A 25,575-nucleotide genomic window follows, 5' to 3' on the forward strand; every position below is an offset into this window, starting at 1 on the left:
CATTTGATCACGTTACCACATTTTGTTCTACGTATTTTACATGGTCAAATATGCATTGGGATGGTCGAGAATAGACTATCAAATCAAGGACAAATCTGTGGTCTTCTAATATAAATGTAATCAGTATCAAATCATTGATTAAAGGTGCAATCAGTAATATTTATAATGCTGTCCAATGGTCATTTCAATTAGATATACTTTGATATGATACAATTTTAGAGTTGATACATTTCTCAAGCTCTTGCCATCCCTCAGCTTTATAGCAAACCAAGTGGCGGGGCTGCCATTTGGCTGAGAAATCAATAGAAGATTGTGTCATAAGTCAGGCCAGAGCACATAGCTTAATGTTATTTTATTAGTCACTCTGCATGAGCTACACACAAAAGAGTTAGATGAAGAGTTCGATACATGGTGGTTATTGCATCAATATGGTTTATTTCAAAGGGATTGAGACACTTCATCCAGAGTGTGTTGATGTGTGTACAGACAGACCATGGATACAAACAGACATTGACACTCATTAAGGTTTTGGGGGAAATTCATGCTTTAATTTCTTTGATAAATGGATCAACAAATGAATGAAATACATTTGCATGAACCTCAAATGGAGAACAAGGAAAGGTTCCTTAATATCCAGGATTCTGGTAAGTATAGATATGCAACACATGGAGTGGACAGCACTTTATAGGGCATCAACGGCACCAAACAGATGAGTAAAAATGGCATGTAAACCATGGGAATGTTCACTTGGACGTCTTTAGTCAGACACACGTCTATGTGTACACACACACACACACACACATCAGAATAATCACCATAGTACAGTCATCCATATCATATCCCTAATTGTCAGTTACTACATCAGACAAAGTGCATAAATAACCAGAAATCCTACATCTGTAGGGGATGTTCAGACTGGACATTATTCTCTTCTTGTCGAAATTCTCCTTTTCCCATTCTCTTCCTCCTCTTACTGGCCCTGGCCCTGGCTCTGGCTCTGAGATAGAGCTCCCAGAAGGCCGTTGGCCGTGCTGAAGAGGTTGATGGGAGAAGAGCCGTCTGTGATCAGGGTGGACTTCAAACCCAGAGACTGGAGCAGCTTGACCTGGGAGAGGGTGGGGGAGAAAGGGAGGGAGCGGGGAAAAGAGGGGAGGGATGGACAGAAAGGGAGAGATTATTAATTTAACATGATAATTTTTCCTTTCCATTATAACTGATTGAATAAGATCCTGTGTTCCAGTTCCAATATCCTAAACGGTATCTTATAATGTCGGCACGCTAATATAGCTAATTTAATTAAATTGAGATTGGGTGGGAGAAAGACAGACCTGCTCTGTGAAACGTTACAGTAAAGTAAAACATTACAGAACGATTCTGACCTGAGCAAGAGCTTAAGGATTCTCCAGGTGCCATTTTTATTCAGACAAATGTATTGTGTAGCACAAATATGACGGTGTTATGGTATGTAAGGAGTTATGTACCTGTAGCTCGGGGCCGGCTCTGGCCATCTCCTTCAGGGTGTCAGCGCCGATACTTTCCACCAGCTTTTTAAAGCGGTTGCTCTCTATGTCAGCCAGCTTCTGCTGTTTCTCCACTTCCAAACGATCCATCTCTGACTTATAGTTTAGCTCCTGCTCCCTCGCCTTGGACAGACGGTCCAGCTCGCCCTCCTGCACACAGAATTTCAGGTCAGCTACACATCGTATGTGAACCTTTCAGCATTACACAATGTAGAACACCTTCAAACATTTATCAAACAAAACAGACCTACACACACACAGGTCAGCAATTACAGGTGAACTACTGGTTGTGTACCTTTCAGAATTACACAATGTACAACACTTTCAACCATACACACGCACACACAGCATAGAGAGAGCGGGAGGATACGTACAGCCTCAATCCTCTGGGCCTCAGCCTTCAGTTTAGCCTCGTTGACTGCTGCCTCTCCCTGGATACGGGCTGCCTCTGCTCTGGACAGGGCCTCTGCCTTGGCTGCCCCTGTAATCTCCACCGCCGCACTGCAACACACAACGACACACCGTTAGAAGAATTGGTATTTGGTATTTTATTAGGATCCCCATTAGCTGTTTCAAAAGCAGCAGCTACTCTTCCTGGGGTCGACACAAAATACAGAACATGAATAGACAACAGCTCAAGGACAGAACTACATAAATTAATTTTAAAAAATGTTAAAGGCACACGTAGCCTACATATCAATACATACACACAAACTATCTAGGTAAAATGGGGAGAGGCATTGTGCCATGAGGTGTTGCGGTATCTGTTTTTGAAACCAGGTTTGCTTTTCACTTGAGCAATATGAGATGGAATGGAGTTCCATGCAATAATGGCTCTATATAATACTGTATGCGTTCTTGAATTTGTTCTGGATTTGGGGACTGTGAAAAGATCCCTGATGGCATGTCTGGTGGGGTAAGTGTGTGTGTCAGAGCTGGGAGGGAGGGTGTACAATGAGCCTGTCATAGCGAATGTAAGCAATGTCCCCACGCACTCTGGTAGCTTTTATGGCTGGGATAAGTTCTTTCCTCTTCTGGCGCACAGCTTCGGGATAGTCCTCGTTCAGGAAGATATACGTTCCTCTCAAGTTCTTGGCTCTTTCCAGAACAGCTACCTTGTCCTTGAACCTCAGGAACTTGACCACTATCGGCCTGGGCCTGTCACCTGGACCGGTGGTGGGTTTTCCAATCCTGTGGGCGCATTCCACCTCAATCTTCCTGTGGTCCATCTTCAATTTCTCAGAGATCATTTCCCTCACTTTGTCCTCCGTCCAGGTCTCATGTGGAGATTCTGCAATTCCGTCCACAACCATGTTATTCGGCCTTGATTGTCCCTCGAGATGGATGTACCCGTCATTGTTATCATGGATTCACACACAGAACTGATGTCCTCTCTCAATGACTTACAGATTGCTGTCATTTTGCCGTTCTCCTGTTTCAACTCGTTGAGCTGACCCTGAGAGAACTGCAAGCTGTTCTTCAGGTCCTGGACCTCTCTAGTCAGGTCGTCCATTCTTTTATTAGTTGAATCCACCAGTATTTGGACAAAATACTTGAAGCTGGGGGAGAGAAAACTGATCCTAGATCTCTACCTAGGGGAAACTTCACCCCAGCGCCACAGCTAGCCACATATCTAACATTCACACAACTCACAATAGCATAGCTACATTATGTTAGGATCTCTGATCTAAATGTTACTCGGTACAGCTTCGCATTCACACTACTAAGAATAGCATGGTGCTAACGCTAGCCATGTTAATTCTAGCCCCTTGCCATAACATTTTCCCATCAGCGAAGCTAATGTGTTAGCGTTATGCTAATGCTATCCCCCTGCCATTACATTTCCCATTAGCGATGCTAACGCACGTTAGTGTTAGCAGCATAGCATCAATGGTCACCTGAGGGCCTCCAGCTCCAACAGCTCTTTCCTGGTCCTCTCTGCCTCTGCCTGGTCTGTGATCCTCTGCCTCTCCAGACGACCACGCGCCTCCTGCTCGAGACGCTCTGCCTCATGGCTGCAGGGAGGGAGGGAGGGAGCGAGGGAGGGAGGAGAGAAAGAGAGGAATACAAAGAGGGAGAAGGAGAGAGAGGGACAGGGGGGAGAGAAGTTAACGCTTACCAAACAGGCAAAAACAACCCAATTTGAAGATTAACTGTGTGTGTCTGTCTGTCTGGTGGCAGGTAGCCTAGCGATTGAGAGTGTTGGGCCAGTAATTGAAAGGTTGCTAGTTCGAATCCCCGAGCCGAACTTGGTGAAAAATCTGTCAATGTGCCCTTGAGCAAGGCACTTAACCCTAATTGCTCCTGTAAGTGTGTGTGTGCATGCATGTTTGTCACTGACTGTATATATGAATGGACAAAGCCATCGATCCCGTGACACCAATCATTCCTATGTGAAGACTCAATAGCGCATTGAAGCCAAATTAAGTCTTAAGATGGTGTCTCATGTGCAGCTTGAGCTACTCCAGGAAGTGAGTTGCAGGCTAGCTCAGTGCTGCCCACCCTCATTAAATAACTCAAGTTGAAGGCAGACAGGGGTACTGCAGGCTGCCATTAGAAAGTCAATTATTCTTATAACTTGTTCTGTAATGAGATTTTAAAATAAAATCAGTTCAAGGACATACAACTGTGGTATTAGAAGCAATTATTGCTACCACGATTGTCTTCAAATTATTTAAAATGTTTTCACGAAGATTGACATTTTTCCATTCCCTATAAATGGGGGATCCTGTTTTATGCTAACAATGCCTGCAGTATCATGGTTGGCCTTGAACTTCGATGGCTTCAGAGGGGGCAGTCGTTCTCCCCTTGTGTGCGTACGTGTGAGTGTCATGTGTCCTACCGTGCGGCAGCCTCCTGGGAGTTGGTGGTGATCTCGATGGCCAGCTGGACACTCTTCTGCAGGGCGTCCCTGGTCCTCTGGTCCACCGGCTCTACTGACTGGATGTCCACACTGCTGATGACCAGACTGTTCTGGTGGAAGCGCAGGCTGGAACGCACTGCCAGCTTGTCATCAAAGCCAAACACAGAGGAGCAGATGATCCGGTTGGAGTTCTGTAGAGTGGAAGGGAGGGGGTTAAAGAGGTTAAATCATGGGGTGTTATTGAATCAATTGGCATACGCTTTCCAAAGCGGCGTATAGGCCTACCTAAACTACGGAAGCTAAGGGCTGGAGGCCGTGTAGAATTAAAAAGTATTTTAAAAAGCCATCAAAGTGCAGATTTAGATGATTGACGTGTGGACGGACCTTGTGAAAGTCGTCAAACTGCACAGAGGCGACGGCTCCTCTGACGCGGGAGGCGATGGCTTTACAGGCATCCCCCACAAAGTCAGGCACCGAGAACAGAGCCGCAGCCTGGGATGGGTCCGCAGGAGACTTCAGGTCAAAGTGCCTGAGAAGGAGAGCGAGAGATGAGGGAAGCGAGGTAGAGATATATTAAATACATCAGCTGGCCAACAGACACAGAGCACAGTGAGACAGACCAAATCGCAGAGGATCCTCAAACACACAAAACACACACACAGACCCCGCCCCCCCGTCCCACCCCACCAGTTGTAGCTGAGCTGCAGCTGCAGGCGTGCGTGGTCGGCCGTCTCTATGGTGATGATGTCAGTGAAGAAGTCCGGCCCCAGCAGCAGACACACGGCCTTGATGACGTTGGCCCTCTTAGGCTTGTCCCCCGACAGGGACAGCACGGTGAACTGCTCATCAGGACCCAACATTACCATCTCTGGCCCAAACACCACCCTGAGAGAAGGGGAGGGAGGGCGAAAGGGAAAAGTTAACACTAGGGGCCCAATGTTGCTCTGGTCAAAAGTAGTGCACTATATAGGGAATAGGGTGCCATTTGGGCTTCAGCCCTGGGCTAGTATAGGGGTTGTTTATGGACAGGGCCAGTGTCATTGTCCCTCCACGTCCGTCTGTCTGTCAGCCATGTTTACCTGGCCTTCTTCTCCCTATAGTCATAGACCTGCACGGCAGCGTTGTGGGGCACCCTGTAGGACACCACCTTGGTCTTGTCCCGGTCCTTCATCTCCACTTCCTTGCTGCGGTCCGAGCGGTCAGCTAGGGGGTCCTTTGTGGAGGCCAGGAGGGTCTCAACGTTCTGAGGCAGATTCTTCGGCCACAGCTCCTCGTCCTGCGTCAGCATGTAGCTGTGGCCAATCACAGCACGGACCTAGAGCCAGGCAGCCAATAGGGGAGAGGGATGGTGAGAGATGGGTGGGGATTTAAGGCTGCTAAATAACAGGTGGATGGATTCCCTAGATCATTTGAATCAGGTGTTTTAGTGTACTTCCCAAATGGCCCCCCTACAGTACACGGTGCACTACTTTTGAGCAGAGTCCTGTGGGCCTTGGTCAATAGTGCACTATATCATAGGTGCCTGAGCAATGGAGCAGGTGCAATCCCACTTTTTTACCAAAAAAGTATCAGGATCCATTGGTAATGTCATTTTCAATGATTAGTAATGTTTTGAGCTAGTCTATATTAAAATACATATGCCTATTTTATATATAATAATTAAAGCTGCAATATGTAACTTTTTGGGCGACCCGACCAAATTCACATAGTAGTGGCATTTATCGATAGATCTGTCATTCTCACTGAAAGCAAGTCTAAGAAGCACTAGATCTGTTCTATGTGCGCTATTTCTACGCTTCCTGTTAAGTTTTTTTTTTGTGTGTCTTTGACTTTTGGTTTTGTACAACAGCTTCAAACAGATAAAAATATTTTCGGTTACTGAAAATATATTTCACAGTGGTTTAGGTGGTACAATAATGCTTGTTGTCACAAACAAAAATTAGGCGACCTATTAGAATTTTAGCAACCAGGAAACGGCGGACATATTTTTACATATTGCACTTTTAACATATTATTACATTTTGCACCCCCTCTCCCATCGCTTCAAGATGAATGTTTTGCCCACTGGAAAGTTTTGCTTCCCTCCCACACGCAATTGTTTTGATTCAGTGCCATTAGAAAGCACTAGTTGCACCACTGGTGTTTAAAATTAAAATGGCACCTGCAAAATAAAATGATGTATCCATTTCTTTGTGCTGTTACATTTCTATTATTGTTTCATGTCCGATGCACTCAGGGTGTTGTTACATATCATTTGAGAGGTGTGCACTATTTCACTTTGCCTGTAAGAACCATGGTGAGCACGGGCATGTCTGATTAGGCTTCGCTGTATCGCAGCATCTGGGAGAATCTCAATCTCAGAGGGGAGGGACCTTTCACTTTCTCATCCAATGGGTTTTGAGAAGGAGAGAGGACGCGAGGAGTATGCAATTGAGATTCTCCCACTGACTCAAAGTAGCCTTCCATCAGCCTAGAAAAGATTGCACCTTTGCAGAAAACTGCATCTCCGGTAGCTCGCAATGAGTAGTTCGCAAGAAGATACTGAGAAATAATCAGTAGGCCTAATATTACATGATTAAATCTGTGAAAAGATTTCTCCCCAAGCTGTTTTGAGGCATTTAACACCATTGTGCATTTGCACCATATATTTTCCCAACATCAAAATTGGTTAAAATGTTAAAATGTTTTCATTCAGTTACAAAAGTAACAGTCCTGACTGAGCCCCATATGCGAGCGGACCGTGGCCGTTTCGCGGTTACAATTTAGCCAAGCTGTGTCTGTATGCGCAAAATGAGAAAGCACAGGATATTTGTACCTCGATAAAACAGCTCTGCTTGGTAAGTAATAATCGTCCAAATAAGCCATTTCTACCCTCGTTGCATCAAATACACTACATGACCAAAAGTATGTGGACACATGCTCGTCGAACATCTCATTCCAAAATCATGGGCATTAATATGGAGTTGGTCCCCCCCTTTGCTGCTATAACAGCCTCCACTTTTCTGGGAAGGCTTTCCACTAGATGTTGGAACATTGCTGCAGGGACTTGCTTCCATTCAGCCACAAGAGCATTAGTGAGGTCGGGCACTGATATTCGGCGATTAGGCCTGGCTCGCAGTCGGCGTTCCAATTCATCCCAAAGGTGTTCGATGGGTTTGAGGTCAGTAAAGTTCTTCCACACCGATCTCGACAAACCATTTCTGTATGGACTTTCTTTGTGCACGGGGGCATTGTCATGCTGAAACAGGAAAGTGCCTTCCCCAAACTGTTGCCATAAAAGTTGGAAGCACAGAATAGTCTAGAATGACATTGTATGCTGTAGCGTTAAGATTTCCCTTTATGGCCTCCTGAGTGGCACAGCAGTCTAAGGCACTTCATCGCAGTGCTAGAGGCGTCACTACAGACCCGGGTTCGATCCCGAGCTGTATTACAACCGGCCATGATCAGAAGTCCCGTAGGGCGGCGCACAATTGGCCCAGCGTCGTCCGGGTTAGGGGAGGGTTTGGCTGGGGGGGCTTTACTTGGCTCATCGTGCTCTAGCGACTCCTTGTGGCGGGCCGGGCTCCTGCAGGCTGACCTCGTCAGTTGAACGGTGTTTCCTCCGACACATTGGTGCGGCTGGCTTCCAGGTTAAGCGGGCAGGTGTTAAGAAGCGCATTTTGGCGGGTCATGTCTCGGAGTACGCATGACTCGATCTTCGCCTCCCAAGCACGTTGGGGAGTTGCAGCGATGAGACAAGATCGAAATTGGGGAGAAAAAGTAACAAAAAATAAAGTAATAATAATAAATAAAAACTTCACTGGAACTAAGGGGCCTAGACCGAACCATGAAAAACAGCAGCAGACCATTATTCCTCCTCCACCAAACTTTACAGTTGGCACTATGCATTGGGGCAGGTAGTATTCTCCTGGCATCTGCCAAACCCAGATTTGTCCGTCGGACTGCCAGATGGTTAAGCGTGATTCATCACCCCAGAGAACACGTTTCCACTGCTCCAGAGTCTAATGGCGACGATGTTTACACCACTCCAGCCGACGCTTGGCATTGCGCATGGTGATCTTAGGCTTGTGTGCGGCTGCTCGGCCATGGAAACCCATTTCATGAAGCTCCCGACGAACAGTTCTTATGCTGACGGTGCCACGTTGAAAGTCACTTAGCTCTTCAGTAAGGCCATTCTACTGCCAATGTTTGTCTATGGGGAGATTGCATGGCGGTGTGCTCGATTTTATACACCTGTCAGCAACGGGTGTGGCTGAAATAGCCGAATCCACTCATTTGAAGGGGTGTCCACATACTTTTGTATATATGGTGTATGTATGCTGCCGAGACAAGTTTGAAACATTTTCATCGTGACACAGTGCTTCAAAAAAACAAAACAATGTCGGAGGTAGGGATGGGCAGACGTCTAAACTCGATCTTTAACCAGAGATAAAATATACATACACTACCGTTCAAAAGTTTGGGGTCACTAAGAAATGTCCTTGTTTTCAAAAGAAAACAATTTTTTGTAAATGGCTATTGTAGCTGGAAACGGCTACATGGAATATCTACATAGGCGTACAGAGGCCCATTATCAGCAACCATCAGTCCTGTGTTCCAATGGCACGTAAAACTGGCCTTCTTGAGACTAGTTGAGTATCTGGAGCATCAGCAATTGTGGGTTCGATTACAGGCTCAAAATGGCCAGAAACAAATAACTTTCTTCTGAAACTCGTCAGTCTATTCTTGTTCTGAAAAATGAAGGCTATTCCATGTGAGAAATTGCCAAGAAACTGAAGATCTCGTACAACGCTGTGTACTACTCCCTTCACAGAACAGCGCAAACTGGCTCTAACCAGAATAGAAAGAGGAGTCGGAGGCCCCGGTGCACAACTGAGCAAGAGGACAAATACATTAGAGTGTCTAGTTTGAGAAACAGGCGCCTCACAGGTCCTCAACTGGCAGCTTCATTAAATATTACCCGCAAAACACCAGACTCAACGTCAACAGTGAAGAGGCGACTCCGGGATGCTGATCTTCTAGGCAGAGTTGCAAAGAAAAAGCCATATCTCAGACTGCCCATCTTAATCTTTTATTTTTATTGGCCAGTCTGAGATATGGCTTTTTCTTTGCAACTCTGCCTAGAAGGTCAGCATCCCGGAGTCGCCTCTTCACTGTTGACGTTGAGACTGGTGTTTGCTATTTAATGACACAACTGCTGAGGTTACTGCCTTTTTGAAGATTGTGTTCCACGATATAATATAACCAGTTGATATTACGGTTTCAATAAATTAATCTTAAAATTGCTGTTTTTGTATATATTTAATTGATTGAATATACTGTATATGGGGCAATTTAGCAATTAGGATTCGTTACCTGTAATGGTTATGATAAATTAGGCATTGTTGCGCACTGTTGCCATATACAGTGGGGAGAACAAGTATTTGATACACTGCCGATTCTGCAGGTTTTCCTACTTACAAAGCATGTATAGGTCTGTAATTTTTATCATAGGTACACTTCAACTGTGAGATACGGAATCTAAAACAAAAATCCAGAAAATCACATTGTATGATTTTTAAGTAATTAATTAGCATTTTATTGCATCACATACCTGCAAAATTGGCAGCGTATCAAATACTTGTTCTCCCCACTGTAGATATATGCACACATTTTTTCTGGCCTTGTGTTTAGAAATAAATACAAATAATTTGAGTACTCTAATATAATTTAATTGTGGCAGAACCTACAAAAAAATAAAAAAAATTCTTAAGAAATGTAATTGAACCCTCACTTTTAGACAGTCAGGTGCCCATGCACTATATAGAGAATCAGCCAGCTCACACCAGATCCACCGCAATATTAGACGTTTCTCCAGAGGCCTCATTTATAATACATTTCTGCGTGCGCCATTTCTGACAAATCTGCGCACATACAAAAATATTGAGATTTATAAACTTGACGTATACCATACTGTAAATATGCATGTTTCTCGTTATAAAATCAGACCTGTCGTAAAACTGTGAACAAGCATTAAAACTCTGCCTGGAAAACAACCTCCATTCAACCTTTGATGATGAAAATAACGCCCTTTATTTACTGTATAAATTGGAGCTATTGGAATTAGGCCACGGCAGTTTCTAAAAGAGCAATGGCAATTTTGATCACATTTCTGTAGCGGTGTGGGCAGAATGTTTTGATATTTTGCAGTGACTTTATCAAACTAAACATGCATTCTGCCTATAGCAAGTGCCTGTCTGTACATTCAGCAAGATGTATTGTATATTCGAAACAATTTAAAAGTAGGCTAAATGCAAAATAATAATTGTTGTTCAATATTTAGTTTATCAATAGATTATTAGGTTTCTAGGTCCTGCCATGGTATAGGCTCTGAGATGAATAGGCAATGATGCCGTGCTCCTATCGCACAACAATAGCCTATTCATAGGCCTACTGTCAAATATTTTACATAAGTTACCGGTATATTTACTGTGTTGGCAGAATGTTTATTTAGGTTGGCATTTATTGAGATGGCTCATGTACTGGAAGCAGTTCTGCAGAATGGTCACTAGCTGGCAAAACCACAAAGTCATAACATCTGATTTTAAACCTAAATCTAACCTTAACCACACTGCTAACCCCAATACCTTAAATTAATGAATTTTAAAGATATAGACAATTTAGACTATGTAGCTGACCCATTTAGCGGAAACCACTCAGTTCTGCTTCCAGGGCAAGACTCATGACCAAATGTCAACATGCATTAATTTATGCTGTATCTGACAGTGTCAAAATTGTTGTGGACCTGCCAGCAGAACGTTTGAATTCAACAATGTTTTGCATCGACTTTTCCCCAACATAAACATGGATTGCCCGCGAATTCTGAAACATTGTCTACGGCTGGCTACTCAAAAAAAAAATGCAATTACAGTAGCATACAGTAGGCCTACTTCAATGCAAAAGATAAACTGTTTACCTCTCAAATTTGACTGTATATTATAAACCGCGGTGCCCATGGGATTGCAACACTTGATAGCCTATATCTATTTGCTAGGTCCAATTAAGTGAGAGATGCGCATGGTAATTTGTTGTATGGCTACTTCGGGAATATGAACTCATGGCCAGAAAAGGTGAGGAATTTATTCTGCAATGGTTATGAAAATAAAATAAAATAAAATAGGAAAAAGATTCCTATGTCTTAATTATTTTAGATTTTATAAAATTTAAAAAAGGATTTTCGCTCTTCTCACCAACAGCAAATGGCTGAATTCTTGTTTACGTTTTCCTGCTTTTAATTTATCATATCCCCCATTTGCACAAAATAGCCTACTTACTTGTCAGCTTGCAATACAATAATTCAACCACTAGCAGATGTGCATACGCATGGTCTAAAGTTTGCAGGGAGGTGAGCACATTCTCAAGTCATGATTTTTTAAATAGAAATGCCAACTTTTGTGTGAAAACTGGAGCACGCACGTCGGGGTATATTTTGTATGTACGCACAGTTTAGAAATGAGGCCCCTGGTCCCCAAGACGTGGGGAGATACTGTCCACTAGGGGCAACGTGAGCGCCTATTACCATCAAGTTAATAGAGACCTACGCATGTGATCATAAACAAATGTAAGCAGATTTGAAATGATTATGTTTCAGTCAAATATTATATATATGTTTGGGCTTCTTGCGGCCAATTTGCAGTCTACTAATTATTTGTAATTATGTTCCGGCCTCCCCACCATCCGCACAAGAAAAAAAGAAATTGTCCCGCAGCTGAATCTAGTTGATTATCCTTGGAATAGGGTGCCATTTGGGACGTAGCCCCTGTGTTCAAACATTCAGCGGGGTAAAACTCACCTTTCCTGTCTTGATGTCTCGGACATAGATTCCTTCGTTCTCGTCCAATGGGATGGCCTGTCGCCGTAGCATCACCTCCACGGCAGCCGGGGGGACGTAGTCAATTGGTCCGCGCAGCATCCAGCGGTCACCGGGGCGACGTTGGACTCCACCCCTCCGGGAGCGCTTGGCCCTCTCCTCCTCCCCCCCCTCCTCCTCCTCCTCCTCCTCATCCTCCTGCTGGCAGAGAGGAGAGAAGGAGGGAGAGAGAGAGAAGGGACAGAGAGAGAATGAGGTAGAAAGTGAAGGGGAGAGAGAAGGAGAGGGAGGGAAAGAAAGAGTGAGAGAGTGTGAAAGGACAGAGAATTGAATGGATTTGTACAGTCCTGTTTAGGATCGTTGTATTTGTTTCCTCTCCCATCTGCATTTAAATTCTTCCACCCTTCCCTCTCCCTCCCACCTCTTTCCTCACCTCTTGTGTATCGTTGAAGGCCTCTACGGCCCTCAGCACCAGGCCCTCCTCCTCAGAGAGAATATAGACGTCCTGGATGTCCTCCTCTAAATGCTCCCCTGGCTGCAGAAAGAATGAACGCTCACCCTGGGAGGAGGAGAGGAGAGAGAGCAGTGTTAAATTAAAGCTAATTGGGGAAGTGACTAAAAGCTACAAAAACAATGAAGTCACTGAACTTCCTCACCAGTGTGTTAAACGGCAATGAGTGACTAAACAAACAATTGACCAAACAAAGGAGTGAAAGACAGAGCTCTCTTTCAGTCTCACCTTGACCACCCTCTTCTGACCCAGCTGTGGTTTACCGTCTGGTCCTACCGGGTCCAGGATCACACAGTACTGACGGCTGCTCAGCGTGGTCACGTTGACCACTCCCACCACTTCCTCGGCAACCGATGGAATGTGTGCCTCCCGCTCTGCCATAGTAACAAGCCACTCTTCCCCAGTGCGCCGGTCCCGCCCCACAGCGTCACGGAATGGCCGTAGTGCTCGCACGTGCAGTGCTTTCTGAGAGTGAGAGAGTGAGAGACCGCTTTCACATAGGATTTACTGTATTTTGCCTATAAAATAAAATGTTTATATGACCCTTACAAACAGGGCCATTTTTACCACATTCTTGCCTGCATACGTCTTTTATCCCTCCCGTGCGCATGCATGTGGTAGTAGTGGTGTGCAGTTGTGGGTGGGCATCTATTTTAATAGATCCATTGAGATTTTTATAAATAAATAAATATATATATATATATATATATATATATATATATACATACACACACAAAATATATTTTTTTAAATAAATTGTATTTTCAAAAGAATAGAAGAGCATTAATTAGGCCTATGTTACAGGTCAGTGCAGCCATGGCTGCGCCATTCAAATGAAATCAACAGTTTGTTATTTTGTTTATTAAAACAGACAAGACACGTATACGATCAGTCAGACATATTTTATAGTAAGAATATAATGGAATACAATGCCTTCGGAAAGTATTCAGACCCATTGACTTTTTCCACATTTTGTTACGTTACAGCCTTATTCTAAAATTGATTAAATAAAAATAAACGTAGCATTGCGGCTACGTTTCATACTAAGCCACAGGCAGAACTTTACCGAAATTATTACTAGCAATACCTTTCAGATATAAAGAAAAGACGGGAAAAAGTTGGAGGTATGGTAAAGCTGGCAGAAAAATGTCTTAGTATGAAAGGTAAAGTGAGGGAGAGAGAGAGAGGAGGGACGGGGAGTGATAGATAAAGTGAGGGATAGAGAGGGGGGGAGAGAGAGAGGAGGGAGGGGGAGTGATAGATAAAGTGAGGGATAGAGAGGGGGGAGAGTGAGGGAGAGAGAGAGGAGGGAGGGGGAGTGATAGGTAAAGTGAGGGGGAGGGGGGGAGTGATAGGTAAAGCGAGGGTGGGAGAGAAGGAAGGAGGGGACGTGATCGATAAAGCGAGGGAGAGAGAGGAGGGAGGTGTTACCTTGTCAGTGAGGATGAAAGCGTTGACGATGTCGAGGACCTCCTCATGAGCCCCAGGTAGATACGCCCCCACCTTTCTCACCTGCCACTCCTCACCTGGAGACACACACACACACACACACACACACAGGGAATCACTCAGCTAAGTAGGCGTGTGTGCGCACCGAGTGCTGTATGTCTGTGTGTGTGATAGCGATACAACATCTGCTACTTATGTGTACATACATTATATGTACATTAAAAACAGTAAATACAGTTTGTCTCACCAGTGACCCTGCGGACTCCGCTCCTGTCCACTCCCTCTTTGCGTGCTCGGAGGCGGATGGCCTGGTTCTCTCTGATCACCGTGGCCTTGATGGTCTCCAGCACTGCCACCTCCTTCCTGGGGATGTATGTCCCTATGGGGGGGGGCAGAGGTTAGGGGTCGGGGGTTAGAGAAGCATTATTAGGTGATCAGGCTGTGTTTGAAATTGGGTACTACATACTGTTTGGAATGTACTATGTTTCTTGCATACTACTTTCTTCTACTACTTGTTATTTTTTTATTTGACTTTAATTATATTGATATTTGTACTGCACTGTTGAGGGAGCTTGCAAGAAAGTATTTCACTGCACCTTTTATACCTGCTGTAAACTGTGTACGTGATGAATAAAATTGGATTTGACTTCAGCAAGTCAAATTAGAAACAAATTGAAAGAGCACTAGCCATCTTGTTAAAACAATGCTCTGATTTGGTCAAAAAATATATACACATTTATCAATATCAATATGACCCCTGTAAGGACCCAAGGAAAGTTGTAATGGATGTGTTAGGAGTTGGACCCAGAGAACTCACCTGGCCCTTCGAACAGCCACTCATCACCAGCCACCCTCTTCTCTCCTCCCACCTCCTCAAAGTCCAGCAGAGCCTGTAGGCGCAGAGCGGTGTCTGGGTAGACGATCTGCAGCGCTGTCACGTGCTGGGAGGGGGTAGGGAGAGAAAAAATATATAAAAAAAAGAGAATTGCTTTAACTCTCCAAACGTCTAATGCTTAGGCTTTAACTCCGCAGGCTAACACAGTTGTGGCATGCAGGAGAACCGGGTAAGCACCCAGGTCCCAGACAGTTATATTATCTCTCCAAGTGAATGCCTGCGCTTTAGCTCAACGTGATTGTAATGGAGGTGGTTCAGTGAACCACACTTGTGTGCTGAGCAACCTCTGCTCTGAGACCTGAAGACTTGCATTAGCTCCCTGCACTGCTAATACCTAGGCTTTAGCGCTGACGCCTAACAGACAGACAGTACCTGCTGGATCTCCTCTCCGGGGTAGAGGGGGAAGGGGTCCTGGGTGAGCCGGATCTCCTGGTCGGCATGGCGAAGCTTAGCCTGTCCTGATTGGTCGAAGAGCACCTGTCCGTTGTCGTCGCGAGCGACGGGGTTGAGCACCACGCAGTAGTGGCGAGGAGGGACCATGGTCATTCGCACGGGGGAGAACAGCACTCTGGGAAGGAGGGTACAATACAGTCACCTAATGACTGACATACTAGTCTACACAGATACTGTACATACACACATACTGAGTGTAAACGTGTTTGTACAAGGCATATGTTGACTAACCTAAACCTGTAAAGAAACACCTAAAAGGTGCCATTAAAAACGTGATATTTGGCAACGTTCAAAGTGTGCTGTCAAACAGTGTGTGATGCTGTAACCACAGAGATAAAACGGCTTGTTTGGCATCAGGAGGCTTAGAAGAAACTGAAAACAACCAATCGCACCTGGAATTAGGAAATTACATGCAGACCTTATCAGATAAATGACCGATAACACACCACACACACTCCTCACCTCTCATTGTCCTGTCTGATGTAGGTGAGTGGTCCTATCTCCACACGGGCGATATTGGTGTTTTGGTCCAGGACATGGATGTAGTGGTGGGGTGGGATACGGATGATTGACGCATCCAACTGCCCCTCAAATTCCATCCCTCCTCTGCTCCCGCTATTCCTGGATATCATCTGGAACGGCCGGAGTGGAAAGGGTTAACAGTGATGTGAAACGTACCGAAATACAATGAATAGAGCTGACACAATTTCCTATTCTATCTGACAGATAATCATATTTCTATTCTACACGATACTTGTCTTTTTTTTTTTTTTTAAGTATTTATTTTATTTATAGGGGACAATGCACATTAATCAACATCAATTTTACAATAATGCAACATCCATGTAAATGTGCCGGGGTTTGCCAAAAGCTAATTTGCACCCGTAGTCAGGGCAGGTAAAGGCAATTACACAGCCACAATACAAAATACAAATACATTACATCCAATAATACAGGGGTGTCAAACTCATTTTAGCTCAGGGGCCACATGGAGGAAAATCTATTCCCAAGTGGGCCGGACCGGAAAAATCATGGTATATATAACTTAAAAACAACAACTTCAGATTGTTTTCTTTGTTTTAATACGATCAACATAAAACATAAAGCTGGAGCCTGAGGACAGTGTGTCCAAAATAGTACAAGCACAACATCACTTTTAATCATAAAACACGTCAAGTTTATTTGAAAATTCTAAAGAAAAAGAACACAAACACACAATGCCTCAGTGATTAACAGAACTGTTTCACAGATCACAGAACTATATCAGGGTGTCATTTCTCAGGCAGAAATGTAGATAAAAATAATGAAATCCTGTTCCCCAAACAAGTGCAAGAACCACAGAGTCAAGAATAGGTTAAATATACAAATAAAATAAAAACAATTAAAAACAATAGCACATCAACATAAAAACATATAAACATAAAGCTGGAGCCTGAGGACAGTGTGTCCAAAAGCACAACATCACTATTAATCATAAAACACCTCAAGTTATTTGAAAGTTCTGAGGACAAAGAACACACAAACACACAATGCCTCAGTGATTCACAGAAGTATATCACAGAACTATATCAGGGTGTCTCATGCAGCACTTTAAGTGGGGTTGCATAGTTTATTTGACTCCTGATACCTGGCATCTTTTAGCTTTCACCAGCGCATCAATATCAGGCGTCACATCCTGAGTGGCAGCCAACTTCAGGATGTGATTCAAGTGCTTGTACGTGAGCCTTGGGCGCAGCTTTGTTTTATTTATGCTCATTACAGAGAAAACTTGCTCACAAAGATATGTGGTTCCAAACATGCACAACAGTTTTGCAGCGAGGGCTGTCAAGTTGGGGTAACCTGGCAAGAGATTCTGATAAAATATGTCCAAGCCAGCTGCGGCAAATTCGCCCTTCAAATCCGAGTCACACTGCAAGTCTATTATTTCAAGTTGGATGCTGACGGGCAGATCAGAGGGATTCACGGTGAATGGCGAACAAAAAACGTTGAAGTCTTTCTCCAGTTCACCAAAAATCTGAAAGCGTTGCTCAAACTCCCGTAACAGTCCCGTTATTTTATCTTTGAACCGCTTCATGTCTGCCACATGTTGGGTCGCGCACACATTTTTCAGACAGGGGAAGTGAGCTGCATCACCACCGGCGAGTTGCGTCTCCCACAATGACAGCTTCAACTTGAAAGAACGTATGCTGTCATAATACTGCGTGACAACTTTGTTGCGCCCTTGCAGCTGTTTGTTCAAGTTATTCAGGTGCTCTGTAACATCCACCATAAATGCAAGGTCCTGCATCCATTCTGCAGAATAAAATTCTAACACTGGTTTGCCCTTTTCTTCCATGAACTGTTCAATTTCTTCTCGTAAATCAAAGAAACGCCTCAGCACAGCACCTCGGCTTAACCATCTTACCTCAGTGTGGTATGGCAGGCCATAGATGTGGTCTTTCTCTCTGAGAAGGCTGTCAAACTGATGGTGATTCAGGCTTTTGGATCGGATGAAATTAACAGTTTGGATGACCACCTTCATGACGTTATCCATCTTTAATGACTTGCAACACAAAGCCTCCTGGTGCAAAATACAGTGAAAAGTCAAAAAATCACGTCCTCCATTTGCAGATTGCACTTTCTCTCTGAACTTTGTCACAACGCCTGCTTTTTTCCCGATCATTGAGGGCGCACCATCTGTAGCCAGGCTGACAGCGCGGGACCAGTCCACTCCGACCCTGTCCAGCGCGCCGACGAATGCGGTAAAAATATCAGCTGCTGTCGTTGTATCTGTCATCGGCACCAACTCCACGAACTCCTCGGTGACGGTCAATGTGTCATCAACTCCGCGGATGAAAATGGCCAGTTGTGCAACATCTGTAATGTCCGTGCTTTCATCAATTGCAACCGAAAACGCAATAAATGACTTTACTTTTTGCTTCAACTGGCTGTCCAAATCCACTGAAAGATCAGAAATCCTGTCTGCAACTGTGTTTCTTGTCAGGCTGATATTTACAAAAGCCTGACGCTTTTCAGGGCACACAATCTCCGCTGCCTTCATCATGCATGTTTTTACAAATTCACCCTCACTAAATGGTTTTGAAGCCACTGCGATTTCATTAGCAATGAGGTAGCTAGCTTTCACTGCAGCGTCACTGATGTCTCGGCTGTGAGTAAACACAGACTGCTGTTTCTTCAGACCAGCCAACAGTTCATTCACCTTCTCTCTTCTCCGCTGTCCTTGAAAGTTGTCATATATGTCGGCATGAAGACTCACATAGTGGCGACGAAGGTTATATTCTTTCAGCACTGCAACATGCTGTGAACACACCAAACATACAGCTTTCCCATTCAATTCCGTGAATAAATAGGAGGATGACCATTTTTCTTGGAACACTCTGCACTCTGCGTCCACTTTTCTCTTTTTTGACAGACATATTGGGGCAATGAGGGTGCCAAAGCACATAATGTTAAAAGTAGAAGCCGTAATAAATATCGCGGGCAAAACAAAGTAGCTCATCCGGACTGGCTGCACGTGCTTGACCTACTTGCTCTGCCCCGGTATAAACAGTTTGCTTGCTTAACACAATTGCTATTGCGCCATCCAGTGGATGCAATTGGAACAGCAGTTTATTTTATTGAAAAATTGCAGCACATTTTTATACTTTACAAAATCATCTCGCGGGCCGGATTAAACCCGTTTGCGGGCCTGATCCGTCCCGCGGGCCGGACGTTTGACACCCCTGGTCTAACCAGACACCTAGGTATTTGTAGTTGTCGACATATTCTAAGTCAGACCCGCCGAGAGTAGTGATTCTAGTCGGGCGTGCGGGTGCAAGCAGCGTTCGATTGAAGAGCATGCATTTAGTTTTACTAGCGTTTAAGAGCAGTTGGAGGCTACGGAAGGAGTGTTGTATGGCATTGAAGCTCGTTTGGAGGTTTGTTAACACAGTGTCCAATGAAGGGCCAGATGTATACAAAATGGTGTCGTCTGTGGATCAGAGTCACCAGCAGCAAGAGCGACATCATTGATATACACAGAGAATAGAGTCGGCCCGAGAATTGAACCCTGTGGCACCCCCATAGAGACTGCCAGAGGTCCAGACAACAGGCCCTCCGATTTGACACATTGAACTCTATCTGAGAAGTAGTTGGTGAACCAGGCGAGGCAGTCATTTGAGAAACAAGGCTATTTAGTCTGCCAATAAGAATGCGGTGATTGACAGAGTCGAAAGCCTTGGCCAGGTCGATGAAGATGGCTGCACAGTACTGTCTTTTATCGATCGTGGTTATAATATCATGGCAGAGAGGTGTTTCGTCTTGGCTTACGTTGAAATGTCCTGGTAAAAGAGGTATCCACTTTATCAATAGCTGACAGAAACATTCTGTATCCAGACTCTAGATCTTCATTGCTTAACAGATCAGACCAGTCAATTTGACTTATAGCTGTATCGTAGTTACACTGCTCACTTTTCGGTCTTTTTTTTAATCATACTGTTGCACATTAATATGGTTCTTAAATCTCTTTTTAGTGAGCTTTCTAACCACCAATGCAATATTGTGGTCAGATATGCCAGTTAGTAAGTTGATGGACTTAGTTATTTGATCAGGTCGGTTAGTAAACACCAGATCAATTTGAGTCTGGGTTATCTGAAAAGTTCTGTAATGTTATGTCCTTCAGAACAGGCCCCTGAAGTAGCCTGCCCTACTGCCTAAAGGTGACACTGGCCATGTTCGAGAGCAACAAAACCGTGATGTATCATAAATCAATTGTGACGGACTGACCTACAAATAATATTGAGCAGTTATTTATGATGCAAGGTGATTTGTAGATCAGTCCGTCTCGACCCACCTTTAAAGTCGGCTGCAATGTCGAACATGCCCACTGACTGCACACTGACCTCCTGACTCATTGGGTGGATCTCAAGCTCATCCTCCTCCCCTGACTGTAGCCATCTTACCATAAGTGGAATGCACTGACTGCAAGTCCCTTTGGATGAGTCTGTTAAATATGTCCAAAATGTAAAATGTTTCTCCCATTGTTGCCTCTTTTCTTTCGGTGGTTCTGATCTGAAGGAGCTGTCCAGGTGAAAGCTGATCCCCCATTAGGACTCCATTATCTAGCTCTTCTCTCAAGCAGCTTCTCTCTCTGCCATTTTGTATTTTGAAACACTGGTGTAAGAAAATGAGCCAATAATCCTTTTGGCTTCAAGCCTACTCCTGGACTAAAAAGATGTCCAATAGAGAAGTGCCTTTCAGTCCAGGACTAGGTTTACTGTCATCTCTGCTCAGTGGTGTAAAGTACTTAAGTAAGAATACTTTAAAGTACTACTTAAGTCATTTTTGGGGGGGTATCTTTACTTTTACTTCACTACATTCCTATTGAAAATAATGTACTTTTTACACCATACATTTTCCCTGACACCCAAAAGTACATTTTGAATGCTTAGCATGACAGGAAAATTGTCCAATTCACGCACTTATGAAGAGAACATCCCTGGTCATCCCTACAGCCTCTGATCTGGCGGACTCACTAAACACACATGCTTTGTTTGTAAATGATGTCTGAGTGTGCCCCTAGCTATCCAAAAAATTAAATTAAATGGTGCCGTCTGGTTTGCTTAAGATACGGAATTTGAAATAATTTATACTTTTACACTTAAGTATATTTGAGCAATTACATTTACTTTTGATACTTAAGTATATTTAAAACCAAATACTTTTAGACTTTTACTCAAGTAGTATTTTACTGGTTGACTTTCACTTTTACATTAGTAATTTTTTATGAAGGTATCATTATTTTTACTCAAGTATGACAATTGGGTACTTTGTCCACCACTGTCTGCGTTAAGGGAACTATTCTTTATACTATCCTAGAGTGTACACTATAACTCAAGAGAAAAGATTCCCATTCGACAGTGTCCTTTAACAGACATCCTCAGTCATTTGTGGGAGAGCTCCTGAATGGTGAGAGTAAATACACCTGACAATGACACTACAGAACGACTGACGCAAACTGGTTGGACCAGGTAATAGGTATACAGGTGGGCTTGAGAGAACAAAAGTAATTACAACATGCCTCTCTATCCAAAGACACAACTATGGACACTCCCACCATGTACACACACACACACACACACATCTGTCATTCACACAAATCTGAGCCAAACACATGACAAATCAGTCATACAGACACCTTTCGCAAACTAGCACACCCAATTCTATTGCTATTTCACTGTACATTCCAGTGCCTCCACCCACTCAAGAACTATTAAGCAAGAGGGACAGTACACATACCTCACTTACTATAGCTTGTATATTGAGCTCACGGATTTATAAGGTGTGCGCTGTGTCCTGTACTAGATGTGAAGGTACAGTACAGTAACCATTGTCACCCACACCATCTCACAGCAACAATCCCATCCATGACACCAATAGCACATATGGTACACAACAAAATGTCAAGCGCAAGTGTTGGTTCAGGAAAGGGGGGGACAGCAGTGGACGCATAAATTCTGGCCTAATGTCAATGGCCAAATTAAATCTACTTTCACCCGATTGTGTAAAACTGTGTGCTGCTATTTTGGCCAGGTCTTTCTTGTTAAAGGGATTTTTAATCCCAATGAGACTAACCTGGTAAAATAAAGGTAAAATAAATATGTCCTAGCTTAGGGGGATGTGGTTAAGTTAAGGAGGGTAAGATTTGTTTGTGCATTCTTGAGCGTAAGAGGTAGTGCTTTCTGTTGAAGTGGCTTTTAAAATCTGTTTCTAGAAAGGTGTGACATAAATTGCAATGATCAGTTTGCTCGCTTATGCTCTTAAACTCTCATCTGGTATGTGTGCAAAGTTTGTTGTCTCCACATCTACATGTTTTGCATTGATAATGCTGTGCTCGAGGCAGAAATGCAGATGTAAGTGTGCGTGTGTCTACAAAATATATCTCCCTTTTAAAAATCTATGCCTGCCATTCAACTTCCAAACTGCAGAAAGGTTTACACTTAGCCTGCCCTGTCGTACATTGAACACCACAGTGGAAATTAAAATGTTCCAGAAAGAGTCAAAGAGCATGACGTTAATCTCTGCTGTTTAGAGGGAGGGATGGAGACACCCTATTGATACAGCACTTACAATCAGTGGTGTAGGAGATATGTACATAGTATCGTTTCTTTATGGGGGGCAAAGTGCATCCGTTTTGCATTGAGTTCAGTGCCAGGTGATATGGGTGTTTCCCTTATAGAATTAGGAAATAGCACACAAAGCATTCTCGTAAGGCCTAGTTCCAATACTTTAACAGTACATTATTCAGTTCTCACTGATCTGAGCCCGGTTTCCCAAAAGCATCTTACTTAACTTAGCCTTAAGATGCTTTTGGGAAATCGGGCCCTGTATATTATGTTTCCTGTTATTGCTTTGACCAGGAGGGATGACGAACTTTCATTTGGAAGATAAGTTCTGTTGTAGGCTTTTTCTTAGCAACTTTTGAAATGTCTTGAGAGCAGGTTACAAAAGTAAAGGAACGTAAATGTAGGCCTAATGCATTGAACCAAGTTGATGTGTAAATGTTGTTGTTTTTTAAGTTGAAAGACAAATATGTGAACAATCTGTTTCACATCCACAAACAACCAACAGCCATACAAACGTTGCAATTTTTTGCAAGTAGAAGTTTTCTTATCCACTACCAGAGTTTTAAGGTAATCTACATGTATTAGGACTACTTTGTTACCACTATTGCACATGAGAATAGGCTACTAACTAGTCTAGAGTAGCTATGAGAGTTTCTTACCTTTGTTGAATAATTGAGCAGATCCTTCACTTCTCCTAGCTTGACAAAAGTCGGTGGTCAATGCGCTTATTTTATTTTGCTTTTATATCGCCTCTGTGTTTTTATTGAGTTGGTGGGCGTACCTGGTTTGTCTATGCAGAAGAGTCGTCACTAGTTACCATAGCCACCAAGTCATAAACCTAGCCTATTTCTACAATTTGTTTTCTTTAAAATATTATTTTAAACCTAAACCTAATCCTAACCCTAACCTTAACCTTAACCACACTGCAAACCTTATGACCAATCCTAACCTTAAATTAAGACCAAAAAGCCAATTTTAACTTTGTGGCTGAGCTATCTAGTGGAAACCATGCGGAAGCAATCCCGGAAAAACGATTACAAGTCACGTGGTTTACTGGACGCCCGCTGTTATGTTGATATTCATAAATAATATAATATGCCATTTAGCAGACGCTTTTATCCAAAGCGACTTACAGTCATGTGTTCATACATTTTTACGTATGCATGGTCCCGGGGATCGAACCCACTACCCTGGCGTTACAAGCGCCATGCTCTACCAATTGAGCTACAGAGGACCACATAATATTCATAAATGTACTATATACGATTGACAGACAGTACGAACACCATTGTAGTATCTAGTTTATTTGCTCTAGGAGCCCATTGCCGCAGTACAACCAAAGATTTGTATAACTATTGGTGCGTTCACGACAACTGGGAACTCAGAAAAATATTAAGTCAAATCATGACGTCATTGATCTTCAGGTCGGAGCTATAGAAAGAGGCCCGAGTTCCCGAGTTGGAATTCCGAGTTGAATGACCGTTCAAAAGATTATTCCCATTCGGAGCTCGTTTTGATCCGAGTTTCCAGTTGTTTTGAACGCAGCATAACCCCGTGGTAACTGCTGCATGGTTTACTACGTCTCAGTGAGGGATTTCCCCTAATGCACCACCCTTTTTAAATGCACCACAATCAACTCGAAATTTGCTGCAACTTCGAAATGGTTTGTTTTGTTTGATTTTGTTTGATTTAGGCTATTCGTTTTTATTTTTTTCTCAAAACGTCTTAACCTTTCAGTCAATCTGCAAATCCGTGGCTCAAATGCACCAGATATATATGCAATAAAAAGTAAATGTTATCAAAAAAGAAAGAGCTGATTTAAAAAAAAACAATTTAAAAAAACTACAAATAACTAAATATGTACAAATTTACAGGACCTCTATGCTTAGGCTGCTACTAGGGCGCCACGGCAACTATAAAATGGTGTAATGATACCAATGATGTATATAAACCCTGGATTGTTTACGCTATGTTTTGGCCAATGAGAGCCTTTGAAGCTACCGGTCGGCCATATTGGCACTCAGAAAAGCAGTCCTCCATAGGAATAAATGGAATTATACAGTATTTTATGTAAGTGTTTCAAGGACAAAATCACATGTAGTTAAGTATTTTTGTTGTAGTGGGGACAGTAACATATATTTAAAAAAATTATACATACATTTTTTCAATTTTGTATTTGTATATTTAGCTCACATAATATAATGTAGAAGTACGCATGAAGTTGTCTGTAATATAATACACGTGACAAAAACAAATGTAGACATTAGTAAATGCATTTCTATAGCTTCCAAAATATTGTTTTACAACAATGGGATGGAGGTGCGGTAGCTTCAAAACAGCGCCCCCTGTCAGTCATCTAGTGTATATATAAACCATTGGATGATACATGTGTGATAATGGTGACTCATATCGTTTGTCCAGTGGATGTCTCCCCTAGCAAAGGGACACATTTCAAGGCCCACAATCCAGTTTGTTTAAATATCTGGCCTTTTCAGCAGCTTTCAGACTATTTATATAAGAAGCCAAGTATTGTGGTGGCAGCATCATGTTATGGGTATGCTTGTCATCGGCAGGGACTGGGGAGTTTGTCAGGATCAAAATAAATATGAAAGGAGCAAAGCCCAGGTAAAAGTTAGATGAAAACCTACCTCAGTCTTCTGAAAACCTAACCCAGGGATAGAGTTTTATTTTTCAGCGAGACAATTACAAAAATTGTAATGCCAAAGACACACCAAAATGGCTTTCCAAGAGGTGTAGAGCGTTCCTGAGTGGTCTAGTCTCAGTCCTGACTTAAGTCTGCTTAACAAATCTGAGACAAGGTTTAAATATCGCTGTCCATTAATGATCCCCAACCAAATTTACTGAGCCTGAGCAATTTTAACAAAAACGCTGGATATAAAATGCCCTAAAAGTTGTGCAAAGTTGTTAGAAT

The 25,575-nt window shown here is 43.2% G+C and overlaps 1 protein-coding gene across 1 annotated transcript; it reads right to left on the minus strand.

The window, feature by feature from the left end:
* Nucleotides 1–520: 520 nt before the first annotated feature.
* On the minus strand, nt 521–23,465 carry LOC311102193 (major vault protein). The gene is made up of 17 exons (XM_084143443.1): nt 23,303–23,465; nt 16,003–16,172; nt 15,460–15,655; nt 15,010–15,133; nt 14,440–14,571; nt 14,175–14,269; nt 12,972–13,208; nt 12,666–12,791; nt 12,215–12,433; nt 5,463–5,698; nt 5,071–5,268; nt 4,768–4,912; nt 4,363–4,574; nt 3,419–3,535; nt 1,895–2,021; nt 1,482–1,670; nt 521–1,105 (listed from the first exon to the last, which is right to left on the minus strand). The coding sequence occupies exons 2-17, from the start codon at nt 16,170–16,172 to the stop codon at nt 971–973; spliced, it is 2,658 nt and encodes an 885-aa protein (XP_083999569.1). The 5' UTR covers nt 23,303–23,465; the 3' UTR covers nt 521–970.
* Between the last annotated feature and the right edge of the window lie 2,110 nt (nt 23,466–25,575).

Source organism: Coregonus lavaretus, assembly GCF_964263955.1.
Source record: "Coregonus lavaretus genome assembly, chromosome: 2".
In the NCBI taxonomy this organism is placed as follows: Eukaryota; Metazoa; Chordata; class Actinopteri; order Salmoniformes; family Salmonidae; genus Coregonus; species Coregonus lavaretus.

What these genes read in the sequence shown, in the direction of transcription:
- LOC311102193 (XM_084143443.1), bottom strand. Translation starts at nt 16,172, where the DNA reads ATGATATCCAGGAATAGCGGGAGCAGAGGAGGGATGGAATTTGAGGGG. An exon ending in GAGACATCAAGACAGGAAAG is followed by an intron (nt 5,699 to 12,214) that starts GTGAGTTTTACC and finishes GCCTGGCTCTAG; the next exon opens with GTCCGTGCTGTGATTGGCCA. An exon ending in TCCCAGGAGGCTGCCGCACG is followed by an intron (nt 3,536 to 4,362) that starts GTAGGACACATG and finishes CCCTCCCTGCAG; the next exon opens with CCATGAGGCAGAGCGTCTCG.